This window comes from Ostrea edulis, chromosome 9 (assembly GCF_947568905.1).
Source record: "Ostrea edulis chromosome 9, xbOstEdul1.1, whole genome shotgun sequence".
Classification (NCBI taxonomy): domain Eukaryota; kingdom Metazoa; phylum Mollusca; class Bivalvia; order Ostreida; family Ostreidae; genus Ostrea; species Ostrea edulis.
This window is the reverse complement of record NC_079172.1, coordinates 37,283,207-37,298,784: the sequence shown is the minus strand read 5'-3', so window position 1 is coordinate 37,298,784 and position 15,578 is coordinate 37,283,207. Positions and strand designations below refer to the sequence as shown.

The following is a 15,578-nucleotide window of genomic DNA, read 5'->3' as shown; positions in this document are numbered from 1 at the left end:
GTCAAACAAACAACACAGTGAATGTCAAACAGACTACACAGTGAATGTCAAACAGACTACACAGTGAATGTCAAACAAAGTACACAGTGAATGTCAAACAGACTACATATTAGTGAATGTCAAACATACTAACTCTGCCTATACTATAAGAACCATTGCAGTGAAGAAGCAATTTTAAGGAACAACCAGAGTAAATCAGTCTCCGCTGCAAAAGATGAAGAGCTACACTGTAAAGGACAAACATGAATACACTGTACAGAACATACTAGTATGTAAGGAACAAGCTACACTGTAAACCATAAACATACTAATCTGTAAGAAACAGGCTACACTGTAAACCATAAACAAGAATACACTATAGAACATACTAATCTGTAAGAAACAGGCTACACTGTAAACCATAAACAGGAATACGCTGTAAAGAACATACTAGTATGTAAGAAACAGGCTACACTGTAAAGGACAAACATGAATACACTGTACAGAACATACTAGTTTGTAAGAAACAGGCTACATTGTAAAGGACAAACATGAATACACTGTACAGAACATACTAGTTTGTAAGGAACAGGCTACACTGTAAATCACTAGTAAGCTACATTTTAAAGGACAAACATACTATATTGTAAAGATTAGTGAAAAAAAAAATGTGATACAATAAAATCGTTTGAATTATAAGTTCCAATCTTTATGGAGAGATTATGCTCGTACACTATCGACGTATTTCAATTTGTCGGAAGACTCCTTCATACATGCATGGTTAACAATACCGGTATTCCCTTATGTGGTGTCAATTGTTAGTTTGTAAAATACTTTTAGAATGTCAATATATGATCTGTTGTGAGAGGTGAACTGAGAATATATACCATAAATGTCTTTGTTCTCTAATGTCGCTTCATGTTGACTATAATCAGTTCGCCACCAGCATTGAAGGTGCTGCATAGACCACCACATGATCCGAGGGACGAGGGCTGAACTGGTACCATGATATGGTTACACGTGAGTGCTGTTAAATGGGGAAAATTAGTATAATTTGAAAATTTTAATTTTGATTTACCTTACGTATTTCAACGTCAACAAACGAGATAAACTAGAAAAGGTAAAACTCACTTCGTCATATGGGAAAAGTATCAGCTGACACGAGTACACGTTCTGGTCGTTATGGAAAACCTCCATCACCGACAACAGTATGATAAAAGGGACACAGCTGGTTCAATTTTAGAAATTTGAATTTCACTTTCATTCGCTTATGACTTCGTTTAAACTGAAATTAAGATACAAGGCAATGTTCAATGAGAGCTAAGGAGCATACACAAGCTGATTTACTTTTAATCATCATTTAATCATGAGAATGTTCCTTTTGCGCATTATAAATTGATCTTTACATGTCTCAGACATCTCAGGAAAACTGGCGGAAATACATCATCACAAAAATGAATGATTCTCGGTAATGATGTTTCTAAACATATATAAATAGGTGAAAAGCGAATGCTTTCTTGTAAAGAAAATATTTTAAGATGCAAATATTTTCAGCAACACGAAAATGAGGAAAATTGAAGCAAAAATTGAATTACAAACATTATTGATTGAATTCTGCTCCTCAATTCAGGTGCCCTTTACAAACATCCGAAGGGGCTGCCTCTTACGGATATACAACAGTGGTGCATTTAGCATAATCCTTTTGTCATCCGGGCCCACAGATGGATTGATGGCAACTTTGAATCAACGAATACTATAAGAAAGAATTCTGAAAGGTAATTAAGTATGGATAGATATAAAACCTTCTTTACCCATGAAGGCTTGGGAAAAGTATCTGTTATTCCGGTTTCTGAAGTGTTAATCGGATGATAGTCAACCTCTCGCCCGGGTGAGGCAACAGTCCATCACAGACTGACCCCACCGTCCTCCCAGCAGAAGCCGATACCAATTGATTCGTGAAATGACTAAAAAGGCTTGTCCAAGTCCAGCAAGCGGAGAACCATTGGCTGATATTGCTCCTTCTGTGACTAGTAAAACATTATATGTAATCAAAAACATGTGAGCAGCATGGGAGAAAGTTTTACTGAAATCAATCACAAACATTCCATGGGAATCTTGAATGAATTGACAAACGTTTTATGTAAACATTAAGGCACAGACCTTATACACTGTGCATCTATGTAATGAGTGTCTTTTTCTTTCTCGGAACCGATTCCATCTTCCTTTTTTTTCAATTTCATAATTGGTCAAAGTACAGTATTATAGAGAATAATTGAATACATACTTACCTCAATCAACGGTTGTGTTGTGTAACACGTGTGGTACCAGTTCAGTAGACAACAAATGCAACTCGTCGATCCTTCCTTTTTTCACCAGACACAAAATTACGCGCACGCACAATCAAAAAATACCTTGTACATAAACATTCATTATACTATTGTTAGAAATTTTCTTTCTGTCGCATTTGTTCAAGGTACTTACAAAACCCTATTTATTTGAGAGATTACTTTTATATTTTTAGATTTCTTCCTTATTTGTTCGATGGAGTCTGCCTGATTTGCCAGACGGATACTTGTACGAATTTCACCCAATGTGTAAGACAAATTTCACCTGATGTTTAGACAGATTACGTACTTTCTATTTTTAGACGGATTCTTTTGATTTGGTGGATAGATTTCACCTAATTTCCTAAATGCATTCCGTCATATTTGATAGACGGAAACGAAAATGATGAAATAGATGGGATGTAGCTATTATGTTAAATACTGATGAAAATGTGCCGCTTCTGTGAATACTTTACCAAGGTCTCGAGCAGTAGTACTGGACTCTGTCGCGGGATCTGTGACGATAGTTAGGGAGTCTGTAGCGGGTTCTGTGGCGGTAGTCAGGGAGTCTGTAGCGGGATCTGTGGCGGTAGTCATGATGGTGGAGTCTGAATTTGTAGTACCTACACATGTAGATAGATCAATTGTTTATACATGTACACACAATGTGTTCTTTATTTCTTTGTAACATATTAAATAAAAAACGACGGTTGAACCGTGCTGACTTTTCATTTCCTGTGTCGTAGTGCCAATTACAGTCAGTTGTCACTCATAAAAGGTGACGATAACGAACAGTAATCAATCTCAAAACTCCTATAAGGGATATAAAATAAATATTTGGGTAAACACAGACCCCTGGACATCCCATGTATTCCTTTGATATTTCAGAAAATACATATTGTTTTTGCCAATTATACCTCGTCAATTTTTCCTCATTGTTTTTAAATTACATTCATACGTCATACCGAAGGCCTAAAGACAAGCTCTGATCACTCCTGTGCGAGATTCTCGACGATTAGAAGTGAGACCCGTGGGTCGTTTGGATATGACATTAAAACGGATAACCCATCTCGCGGCAGGCGTTCGTACGTTCAAGAACCTTCACTGATACGACCCTCCGTGCTAAACAAAGGTCTAAAATATGTAATACTTCACCTACAGTTGGTGATGTCTCAATATGTAATACTTCACCTACAACTGATGATATCTAAATATGTAATACTTCACCTACAACTGATGACGTCTAAATATGTAATACTTCACCTACAACTGATGACGTCTAAATATGTAATACTTCACCTACAACTGATGATATCTAAATATGTAATACTTCACCTACAACTGATGATGTCTAAATATGTAATACTTCACCTACAACTGATGATGTCTAAATATGGAATACTTCACCTACAACTGGTGACGTCTCAATATTAATGAAAGATTCTCCAAGACATACATTCATAATGTTAGATATCTATATAATCAGATGAGTTACATTAGAAGATTAAATATTCTAGTATATAACTTTACTGGTAGATGGTTGATATTCAAAGATGGCTTATCAGTATAATAATACATGCCTTGTATTAATGGATATTCTACATCGGTTGATGATGTATACTGGTTGATATCTTGTTTTAGTTGATTGTTCATTTTAGTGAATGATTTTATATTTGTGGCTATTTTCATAGATGTTTTATTGATACAACTGTTTTATAATACTTGTTTTTTTTATTAGTCTATGCTTAGTAGATGACGAATACACGTGTATAGCATATGTTTAATACAGGTACTGCATGTGTTGTATAGTTATATAGATATTAGGTTGATACGAATTTGTATTTAAATGTATTAAAATAGTACATATATGGTATAAATGTTTAGGTTATTCACATTAGTAATTGTTTTATATATATATATATATATATATATATATATATATATATATATATATACATATATATATATATATATATATATATATATATATGCTTTCTATTAAGTTATTCACATTAGTAAATGTTTAAAATCGATATATGCACATGTTTTATGTTTGCACGTGGTTTGAGTTAGATCAGAATATGGTTTACAGAAATCAATAGATATTTAATATTATTATACTTTCATGTAAAATACTCGAACCTGATTTGTCGAGAAGCATTTGAAAAAACATATTGTTACCCTCAGAGAACAAAAAAAAACAAACAAACAAAAAAACACGCGCCCCAGGGTGATAGTATCTAGCAACGGGTAACAGTACTTGACAACGGGTGATATTATAAAAAATTATCACATGCGTCAAATTTATGCGCGTACGGTTCGCCGTAGATTGCTAGACGACGTCGTTTGAGCGTTTGTAATAAACGCGAGTACCCCCATCGAAATACGAAATATCGCATGATAGTGATTGATCAAATGTCAACAGACGTAAGTTTTTCTGCTTTCCAGTTTACATAATTCGTATATATATATATATATATATATATATATATATATATATATATATATATATATTCATATACATAGTATAATAAAACAAATATTGCATGTAGTTGAGGGTAACATTGAAATTTTCACCCCTCGAGAAACCATTGTCAACTTCGGCTACGCCTCGGTTGACATTGGTTTTCTCGGGGTGAAAATTTTCAATGTTACCCTCAACTACATGCAATATTTATATATTATATCAGTTGTTGTAATGTTATGCGATGGTTTATATTGGCAGATAGTTCTTAGCAGTATATCATTTATATTTACCAGCAAACAAAACTGCTGTAGAGATCACACCACTGTCTGTAGACCCGGGGGTATCTGTATTGACTGGAGGACAATCCATTCCTTGAAGGGGTAAGTTCTTTAGTAGTATTCCGGTCAGATTACCCGGGCTTCCACATCTGGGGTCTGTTTTCCAATAGCTCAACGTCAAACTCTTTGTGGTGGCAAAACTGACAAACTCAACCATCTGGCAATTGCAGTGTAGAGGGTTTCCCTCAATCGCACTTCAAAGGAGAAATGTTTCATGGTGTTCAAATAATGTTTTATAAGAATTGGAGAAATGTTAAGATCAATTTAACATAGAGCTTTGAGGAAAATATTTCCCCTGAAATTTTACGGTTTTATGAATTTTGACTGAGTATTACTTTTCCGATTTGGCTTGTATTAAACAATTTTGCTTACTACCTACGTGTTTTTTAAACAATAATTATTCAATAAATTAGGTAAGTGATTTGGAGTCTGCATGTATGAAAAATTAACAGCTGTATGATGATATTTGGTTGATAGTTTTATGACGTTACTATGGAATTAGGATATGTTTTGAGTGTGTTTTACTTCCCCTTCTTTCAGTGTTAGAATTGTACTCCTGACTGAGGTATTGATACTTAATATTAACTATGATGTATTTATCACCATTAACAATAAGTTTGTTTGTTGTAGATTAAACATGATGACGCAAAGAATTCATGTTTGTAAATTACGGATAATAAATATGAATAGTTTATAAATTTATTAATATGATCCCTTTGTTGATAATCATATCTGAAGTTTTATTTGAGTTTGATAAAATCAAAGGTAGTTTCCTCAGGGAACCGGTAGCATTGCTCAATTGAAATGACTAATGTATACCCAACTGTGAAAAAGAAGAGTCACACAGTACCAGGTGTAGCTAGACTGATGTACCGGTGAGAATTAATGGACATGGTGCCAGTAGTCACACAGTATCAGGTGTAGCTAGACTGATGTACCGGTGAGAACTAATGGACATGGTGCCAGTAGTCACACAGTATCAGGTGTAGCTAGACTGATGTACCGGTGAGAACAAATGGACATGGTGCCAGTAGTCACACAGTATCAGGTGTAGCTAGACTGATGTACCGGTGAGAACTAATGGACATGGTGCCAGTAGTCACACAGTATCAGGTGTAGCTAGACTGATGTACCGGTGAGAACTAATGGACATGGTGCCAGTAGTCACACAGTAGCAGGTGTAGCTAGACTGATGTACCGGTGAGAACTAATGGACATGGTGCCAGTAGTCACACAATATCAGGTGTAGCTAGACTGATGTACCGGTGAGAACTAATGGACATGGTGCCAGTAGTCACACAGTACCAGGTGTAGCTAGACTGATGTACCGGTGAGAACTAATGGACATGGTGCCAGTAGTCACACAGTATCAGGTGTAGCTAGACTGATGTACCGGTGAGAACAAATGGACATGGTGCCAGTAGTCACACAGTATCAGGTGTAGCTAGACTGATGTACCGGTGAGAACTAATGGACATGGTGCCAGTAGTCACACAGTATCAGGTGTAGCTAGACTGATGTACCGGTGAGAACTAATGGACATGGTGCCAGTAGTCACACAGTATCAGGTGTAGCTAGACTGATGTACCGGTGAGAACTAATGGACATGGTGCCAGTAGTCACACAGTATCAGGTGTAGCTAGACTGATGTACCGGTGAGAACTAATGGACATGGTGCCAGTAGTCACACAGTAGCAGGTGTAGCTAGACTGATGTACCGGTGAGAACTAATGGACATGGTGCCAGTAGATACAGTCGAGTTAGGAAGAGCTACTATCTTCAGCAGCAGAGGAATCAAGGCCGGTGTAAAGGCAAATTTTGACCCCCATAGAATAATGACCGGGGGTCATTTTTCGGCATCGAAAAGTGACCCCCTAGCCGTAGAAAAATTGGATAATTTTGTAGAAAGAAGACCCAGGGGTCATTATTTTGCGTGTCATACCTGAAAAATAATGACCCCCGTAGAAACATGACCCCCTTCCCTTTCTTAGCAGATTGATTGATTTTAAAGGAGTTGATACGGGTTTTCAGGTCATTATTTACCCAGAGTTATCGTTCCTGCTGCTCCTCTTATCAAATTTATTCCATGTGTAAATTTTTTTTCACGGTTAATAAAATAAAAGTAAGAACTAGTTCATTAAATTTGAGGAAAACCCACTGTAGGTCCATGACCAATTACAACTGAAAAACCCCCGCATATTTCGGGGACGGATCCAGGGAATTTTCAAAAAGGGGTTCTACCATAAATTTTAGTTCTCAAAAGGGGAGTTCCATTCTCAAAATGTGTTCTATTTACATGTATAGATCTTGTGTAATCAAACACACACATAAAAAAGAGCTGCGTCTAAATACAATACTTCTTGTGTCACAGAGAGGCGTGAAATCTTCTTAAAACTGACGAATTGACATACATTTTTTGCAACTGAAGTCAATAGCTTATTTCATTTACACATCATTATCGTTTTTCAAGAATTTTGAAAAATGAGTAAGTGTTGATAGAGGTATTAGTGAGTATGCGAACGATAACTTTGGGTAGACTATAGCATTTCACTGGATAATTTATGCCTATCAGGGGTGTAGGACAAGGGGATGGGGGCACGTGCCCCCTCACTTTTGGAAGATGGGAGGGGGGGGGGGGCACAAGTGGGTTTGTACCCCCTCACTTTTTTAACACAAAATTAACATAGATTGATCAGATGAGAAAAAACCACGGTTAAAAAAATACTCAATTCTAATATGCAGGTTCTCAGCACTCAAAGCATTATTTCTTGCATGTACATAACCTATTCTCTCCGTACTACATTTTTTTTAACCGAGTTACGTTTTAAACCGTCATAAAATTGTTAGTTACAAGAAAAATGTTCTCACGGTGAAAATAGTTATATCTCATTTATATTAGAATGGGATCCCCCCATTGCAATGTTCAAAAGTGCAGTATGTCGTACACAGTACAGGGGAGTAGGGGAAGATACAGCCGGAGCACATGTCCCCACACTTTTCAAAGGGGTAAGAAGTATGGTTGTGCCCCCCCCCCCTTAAGTAAGGCTTTTTTACAATCTGAGTAGAATAAGATCCCCGATCCGCTCCTTTGTTTTCATATTGTCTCTACAACATAAATACAAAGGAGCAGATGGAGGATCTCATTTTTATCAGATTGTAAAAATAAAACAATTTTGAGTGATTACAGTCGGAAGACCCTCCAGAGGCCATGAATCTTGAATTCTTCAAAATTATCTACGGGAGACACGAAAATACATGAAACTTGATTAATGAAGTCAGTAGGAAATGGCATACAAGCAAAGTATGTAAAGTGTAAAAAAAAAAAAAAAAAAAAAAAGAAAGTGAGAAGGGAAGTGTAAAGTCGTACTTCCCCCTTTACACCGGCAGACATGAAGGAAATGACTCAGTTTTGATATGGATATACCAAGAAAGAAAGTTGATATTGAATCACAGGAAGCCGGACCCATTACATATAGTAACAACTAACAACTATAGATGTGCCACAAGAACCGTTCCTACATATACAGATATAGATTTAAAAAAAAAAACAGAAGAAGAGGAGATCCCAGAATATGACTTTTATTTGTGTATCCGATGAAGTGCAAATCAGTGTCTTCAATTTTAATAATTAGACAAGTTAGTCAAATGTGACTGGTGCTCACGCTGGGAAAGTTGGGATCATTTGCTGAAAAATAGTCATTATGAGAGGACATGACTTCCTGTGTCCTCTTCGCAATTCAAAGTACATTGATTACATGCAATATAACATCAAAAACAAGAGGTCCATGGGCTACATCGCTCACCTGAGTTACCTTCGCTCATATTTGAAGATTTCCCCTATATATTTGCATGTAAAACTTTGATCCCTATTGTGACCCAACCTAATCCTGGGGGCCATGATTTTTTTTCAAAATTGAATCTGGACTATGTCAGGAAGCTTTCATGTGAATGTAAACTTGTCTGGCCCAGTGATTTTTCATTAGAAATTTTTTAATGATTTTCCCTATATATTTGTATGTAAATTTTTGATCTCCTATTGTCGCCTCATCTTACCCCCGGGGGCCATGATTTTAATAAACTTGAATTTGCCCTATGGTAGGAAGCTGTCATGTAAATTTCAACTTTCCTGGCCCAGTAGTTTTTGAGAAGAAGATTTTTAAAGATTTCCCCCATATATTTCTATGTAAAACTTTGATCCCCTATTGTGACTCAATCATACCCCCGGGGCCATGATTTTAACAAATTTGAATCTGCACTATGTCAAGAAGCTTTCAAGTAAATATCATCTTTTCTGGCTCAGTGGTTCTTGGGAAGAAGATTTTTAAAGATTTTTCCTATACATTTGTATTTAAAACTTTGATCCCCTATTGTGGCCCCATCCAACCCCCCGGGGGGCCATGATTTTAACAAACTTAAATTTGCACTATGTCAGGAAGCTTTCATGTAAACCTCAGCTTTTCTGGCTCAGTGGTTCTTGAGAAGATTTTCCTTATATATTTGTATGTAAAACTTTGATCCCTATTGTGGCCTCTTCATAACCCCGGGGCCATCATTTTAACAAACTTGAATCTGCACTATGTCAAGAAGCTTTCACGTAAATCTCAGATTTTCTGGCTCAGTGGTTCTTGAGAAGATGTTTTAAGATTTTTCCTATACATTAGTATTTAAAACTTTGATCCCCTACTGTGGCCCCATCCAACCCCCGTGGGCCATGATTTTAACAAACTTGAATTTGCACTATGTCAGGAAGCTTTCATGTAAATATCAGCTTTTCTGACTCTGTGGTTCTTGAAAAGATTTTTAATTGGCCCCACCCTATTGTTGCATTTTTGTGATAATCTCCCCTTTGAAAGGAACATGGCCCTTCATTTGAACAAAATTAAAAGCCCTTCACCCAAGGATGCTTTTGGCCAAGTTTGGTTGAAATTGACCCAGTGGTTCAGGAGAAGAAGTCGAAAATGTAAAAAGTTTACAGACAGACGGACGGACGAACAGACGACGGACAACAGGCGATCAGAAAAGCTCACTTGAGCTTTCAGCTCCCCGCCTTATAAAGTGGCGCCCATCGTAACCGCAATTCCTGGATCCGCCCCTGGACAGTGTGACTGATATACCACTGAGACGAACCCCATCTGTATGTTACATTTATTGTCATTTTCATACTAAGATTTCATGTAAGATATCCGTAGATCCACCAGAACTATGTTAGTAGCCACGCCCTTCAACCAGGTGACCTGGCATCTGAGCTGCACACCACAACATGTATTTGTTTTTTCGCGATTACTGTTAATTGCAATGTCACGGGGATAATGTTCTTCCGTTCAGCTTGGGTAAGTGTGTTAAATATGGTTTGAATATGATGATTTTGTAGCAGGTCGAAGAAATTCTTTTCCTTATGTACGCGAGGACACGAACCTTGTTTCTATCGGTACGTCCGAATTCTTTACGATTTTTATTGACAAACGGAATACAATACAAACGCTTTAAACTTTTAATGACTTGAATACCACAATTGAATGACCCAAGCTTACACAGATTACTGGAAGGTGAAGATAATGAACAGTGATCAATCTCATAAGTCCTATAAGCAATGCAGAATAGATAGTTGGGCAAAAACGGACCCCTGGACACACCAGAGGTGGGATCAGGTGCCTAGGAGGAGTAAGCATCCCCTGTTGACCGGTCACACCCGCCGTGAGCCCTATATATTGAGTAATTGTTCAGTGGCGGATTTAGAGGGGGCGCAGCCGGCGCCCCCCCCCTAAAATTTTCAAATTTAAGGTAAATCGCGGTATCTTGTTTTGGAAAATGTACTAAACGATAAAAGAAACAATAATTTCTTCCACTCCAGGAGAAATAAATGACAAAACCTTTTGATTTCTTGATTACTTTATTGGGAGAACTTAATTTTTTTCCAAAAACCCTTAAAATTTGTGTCATTTTATTAATTTCACCATATTAAAATGATAGAAAATAGTACAAATGACTAAATAGGGGAAATATTTCAAGCCCCATAAAATCTGTAAAATCCAGGAGCTTCCGGGGGCTTCGCCCCCTGGACCCCCACCAGGGCTTCGCCCTGGAACCACTGCCTCCTAAAGTGGCGCCCCCCGTAACCGCAATTCCTGGATCCGCCCCTGTTATTTGTTTGTGAATGAGTGTTAATAACGGCACGCTTCGCCGAACAAATGGGATATAAACGGTGTTTATCATAACGACATTTAAACCAGGTAGGATTGCTGTTAGGTAATTTTCAAGTGATCATAAAGAATGAAAATTAATCCACATGGAATCATATTCACCACAAAAACAACCAAATTGTTTCCCAACGAAATTTGCATCTACTGTAGCCTAAGTGTATTTTATGATAGACAACTTCGAAGATGGAAAGTTAAACTTAAAGTTTTTTTTTATATATATATGTTGTTTTACTAGAGAAATTTGGCTCAAAAAATTAAATCAACAATTAATCGTAAGACAAACATAACCCATATTTAAACATCTCAGTACAGTTTGAGTGTCTAGGAATGACGAAACCCAGTTCCAAAGCTTTATGATGTATTGATAACCATTTCAGTACAATTGACACGGGGAGGATGTTATGGTGTCCGGATAGGGCCATTTGCAAAAGCGTGACTGCGCGTTAGTCACAACACGCCGTCACGCCAACAAGCAACGCGCCTTCGCGCTCTCACGCTAACAAACAACGCGCCTTCGCGCAGACAAGCAACACGCCTTCGCGCTCTCACGACAACAATCAACGCGCCTTCGCGCTCTCACGCCAACAAGCATTTCGCCTTCGCGCAGCGTTGCTTGTCTGCGCGAAGGCGCGTTGCTTGTTGTCGTGAGAGTGCGAAGGCGCGTTGCTTGTTTGCGCGAAGGCGCGTTGTTTGTTAGCGTGAGAGCGCGAAGGCGCGTTGCTTGTTGTCGTGAGAGTGCGAAGGCGCGTTGCTTGTTGGCGTGACGGCGTGTTGTTACTAACGCGCAGTCACGCTTTCGCAAATGGCCCTATCCGGACACCATAGGATGTGGATGTTCTCAGTGTATTTACGTCTTATTTGAGATTGATTTCTTCATTTAGAGACGACAATAGGTTTAGGTGAAGTGTAACAAATCCCGACATATGCTTGAAGCTAAAAGTCATAACAGTGGCTGCTCTTTGTATTAAGGAGGTAAGGAGGTACTCTTGTCATAATGGCTGACTTCCTTTTAAAACATCAATGAAGATATAAATACCAGCAATATTTGCCTATTTATTTAAAAAACCATCGGCTAGCTGAGTAGCTCGGTAGGTTAGCATATCGACTGCTGAATTGTAGATCGCGGGTTCGAGTTCAGAAGGGGTTTTGATTTTTTTCATATTCCTTTGTACTAAAACTGCATTTTTTGACTAAATGAAGCAAGTTTGAAAGTTTTCAATTTTAAAATATTGTTGTTTATATCCTCCACTTTTAATCCATATCAAATTTCGCTGGTTTAGCATACCTCCTTAACGCTTATCGGGACATATGACTCCTGTTTTCATGGTCATATCCGAAAAACCAGTGACTTTAGGCCAGAATATATACATGTTTCTTTCCTATTACCAAGGCAAAACATTCAGGTAGGTAAGTAGCTTTTCCTCTCTTTACAATCTTCATTTTTAGGGGTTTGGTTTACGCAACTTGAAGAAAAGGATCTAAACTAAGAACCAAATAACAGGAGTTGATGATTCATAAGTATAGACCACAGTAGTGGAGGTAAAAGTTCAGAAATCGGACCCTGCATCACAGGTGTAGTATCCTAGCAGTGGTAGAACAATTACTTCTTACCCAGGAGGTCGTGAAACATAAAACGTAAACATAAATAGTGATTATTTTTAGAATCAAGGGTATCTCGGATACGACTTTTAAACAAAACATCTGACTGATTACCGACTGGTACATCTTCTCTACGTTCGTCAAGGGTTTGTGTAGAGAGTATATAATCAGAAAACCTTGACTTGTGAGGATGAACTTGATTTAACTGTGTGTTGTTTTGTTTAATTGTTTATGAATAGCTTCATGATGTTTAATGTACATTCGTGGAATAAGTGTCATTTTACTAGGAGGTTGTGCAAATATTTAGGCTGTTTTGGGTCCAAAATGTTTCCTGAGTAAAATCTGGATGTCGATGTACATATCAGCTAAGACATGTTAATCAGAATTGTCTCAGCAGTTTGTCTCCGAGTTTTGTTCTACGTGTAACTTATGTTGAGAAAGATTGAAAAGGAAAGCTGGTTTATCGTTTCACGAGTGCAAATGGAAGTAATGTTTTGAATGACAGTCGAGAAAATATATTTTTAAAGGTCGAGAGTTTTGAATTCCAAATGCATTAATTATTTCTTAAATTCTTAGATGTCAGTACGGGGACTCATAGATGTTGTTTCTTAAACTCTAAACATCAGTACGGGAGGGGGGGGGGGGGGGGGTCATAGATGTTGTCATCACACAAGGTCTATATATTTATTCTAATGAAAACGACTTGCAAACGAGTTTGTCTGTCTGTCTGTCTGTCTTTCAGGTGTTGTGATGAATGGCATAAAAAATTTTCTTTTGAGGAAACAGAATATATAACAAACAGTGATCAATCTCATTACTCTTATAAGGAATACAAAATTAAGAGTTGAGCAAACAATGTGTTTTAATTTTGTGCTGAACTTTACTTCATTTTGATAACAATGTCAACACAAAGTAAATATAGTTAGAATATTCGCCTTTTTTGCATTCCTGTTAATTTCTGACAGAATAATTGTATATTGCAGTGCAGTTTTACCTGATTACACTAGTAACAAACCTACTGAAAAAAATGTGATGACTTTGTATTCAATGTCTACTAGTTGATCATATCTATGAATTATGAATTTTATCAGCATTATGGTTGCTAATTTGTAAAGTTGATTTTCTATGCTACATATATATATAGCAATGAAGTAGTTCTCATAGATGTAGCATTTTAGTGTTACAATATTACACTCATGAGAGTTGGATGTACTACACACATCAATGTATGTAATGCTTAACATCACATTGTCTTATCGAAATGAATGTTTGGGTGTATTTTTTGTTCACGTATTTCTCTTTTAAAAGTATTTCAAATAGTCAAAATATTCATGACAAAACAGATTTATATCAGTATACATATATATTTATATTGCATTTGTGGATTTGTAAAAAAAAAAAAAAAAGAGGCAAAATTGAATCATGGGCAATTGGGGTTAGGAACACAATTTGCAGTTCACTACTAGCAATTCAATAGCGAACTGTATTCTAGAATCAAATTGTACGAAGGTTGTCCGGAAAGTTGATGGACAAGCCTAGATTTAAATAAAAGTAGCGTAATAGATATTTATTAAGCATATTTATAATCCTTTACTATATGTGAATTATAGAATGTAAAAATAAATTCCAATTTCAAATGCATCATTACAAGTATGACCTCGTTATGAGACTTGGGATGGTAACCCAGAGCAAAACGAAGTTTTTATTAAAAAAGTTGGATATCATTTTACATATTTCATTTGTATTTTGTAAAATTCCGCGGATAGAGATTATTTTTTACATTATTACGTTGACAATAGCTTCAACATCACACCTGCAAAATTTGAACGTTTCGAAATGGCAGAGAAATCTATATTTGAATCTATAAAGACAAGGTCGTCATTGTTCGATAAAAAGTACGTTTTCGGAAAAGGTGGATCAGAGAGCAGTGATAAAAGTTTGTGAATACATCGAAAATTCATCCACAGAGACCCATAGATTCCTTAAACAGTCGGAAAATCATTGTAATATGAGCCGTTCATTCGTGTTAAAATGGCACAGAAGATTTTCGGACGGAAGGGACAGTTTACGGGATGACATGCGTGAAGGAAGACCATCTTTCCGAGATTGCAGAGTTGTAAAAATGAAGTTCGTGATTGACAGTGATTGACATAGAAGACCCCTATCTCGGAGCCATAAATTTTGAGGGTAGCGTGTTTCTGGTTAACAATCCCAACTGTGAAAAAATAGTGATGTTTTTCTCTCTGATTGTGGAGAACCGTCCCTCCAATTCTTACTAATAAATTAATGCATTACACTTGATGAATAAACATTGTGTTTTGAAACATTGAATGTTCCTACTCCGGGACCTGAAATAATTTGTGGTCACCTAAATGTACCACCATTGTGAAAAATGGTGATGGTACTCTCTCCAAATGTGGAGATCCAACCCTACTTTATAAATGATGCTATATACTTATTAAATAAACCTCTGGTTCTATAACATCGAATACCCGTATCAATTGTAAAGACAACGGACAAATTGTCATCAGAAAGGCTAACTTTCCTCCGGCCTTTTCGGGTCAGGTGAACTAAAACGTCCTGAAATGAATTTAACAACATTTAAGGAGATATGATCCTGGATGCGTACAGTGAGAGAAACATGCATGCATGTAAAAGCAGGTACTGTGTA

At 36.9% G+C, this 15,578-nt stretch overlaps 1 protein-coding gene and 1 long non-coding RNA gene across 45 annotated transcripts in view; one reads left to right on the top strand and one right to left on the bottom strand.

Moving 5' to 3' along the window:
- Positions 1 to 3,019, top strand: part of LOC130050121 (uncharacterized) — a 52,536-nt gene extending 49,517 nt beyond the window's left edge. Inside the window, exons 2-4 of the long non-coding RNA XR_008798524.1 lie at positions 915 to 999; positions 1,610 to 1,754; positions 2,501 to 3,019. This is a non-coding gene — a long non-coding RNA (uncharacterized LOC130050121). The remainder of the gene's footprint in view (positions 1 to 914; positions 1,000 to 1,609; positions 1,755 to 2,500) is intronic.
- LOC125659436 (leucine-rich repeat-containing protein 15-like) overlaps positions 1 to 15,578 on the bottom strand; it is a 615,079-nt gene that overhangs the window by 2,597 nt on the left and 596,904 nt on the right. For 34 of the 44 annotated variants that reach the window (XM_056149051.1, XM_056149060.1, XM_056149038.1 and 31 more), the window contains 4 exons: positions 5,061 to 5,302; positions 1,791 to 2,926; positions 1,111 to 1,264; positions 867 to 1,006 (listed from right to left, as the gene is read on the bottom strand). In XM_056149051.1, the coding sequence (XP_056005026.1) occupies positions 2,733 to 2,926; positions 5,061 to 5,302 (436 nt within the window). In that variant the 3' untranslated portion in view covers positions 867 to 1,006; positions 1,111 to 1,264; positions 1,791 to 2,732. Of the gene's footprint in view, positions 1 to 866; positions 1,007 to 1,110; positions 1,265 to 1,574; positions 2,927 to 5,060; positions 5,303 to 15,578 lie in introns of all 44 variants that reach the window. The other 10 variants (XM_056149061.1, XM_056149062.1, XM_056149075.1 and 7 more) reach the window with 4 other exon arrangements.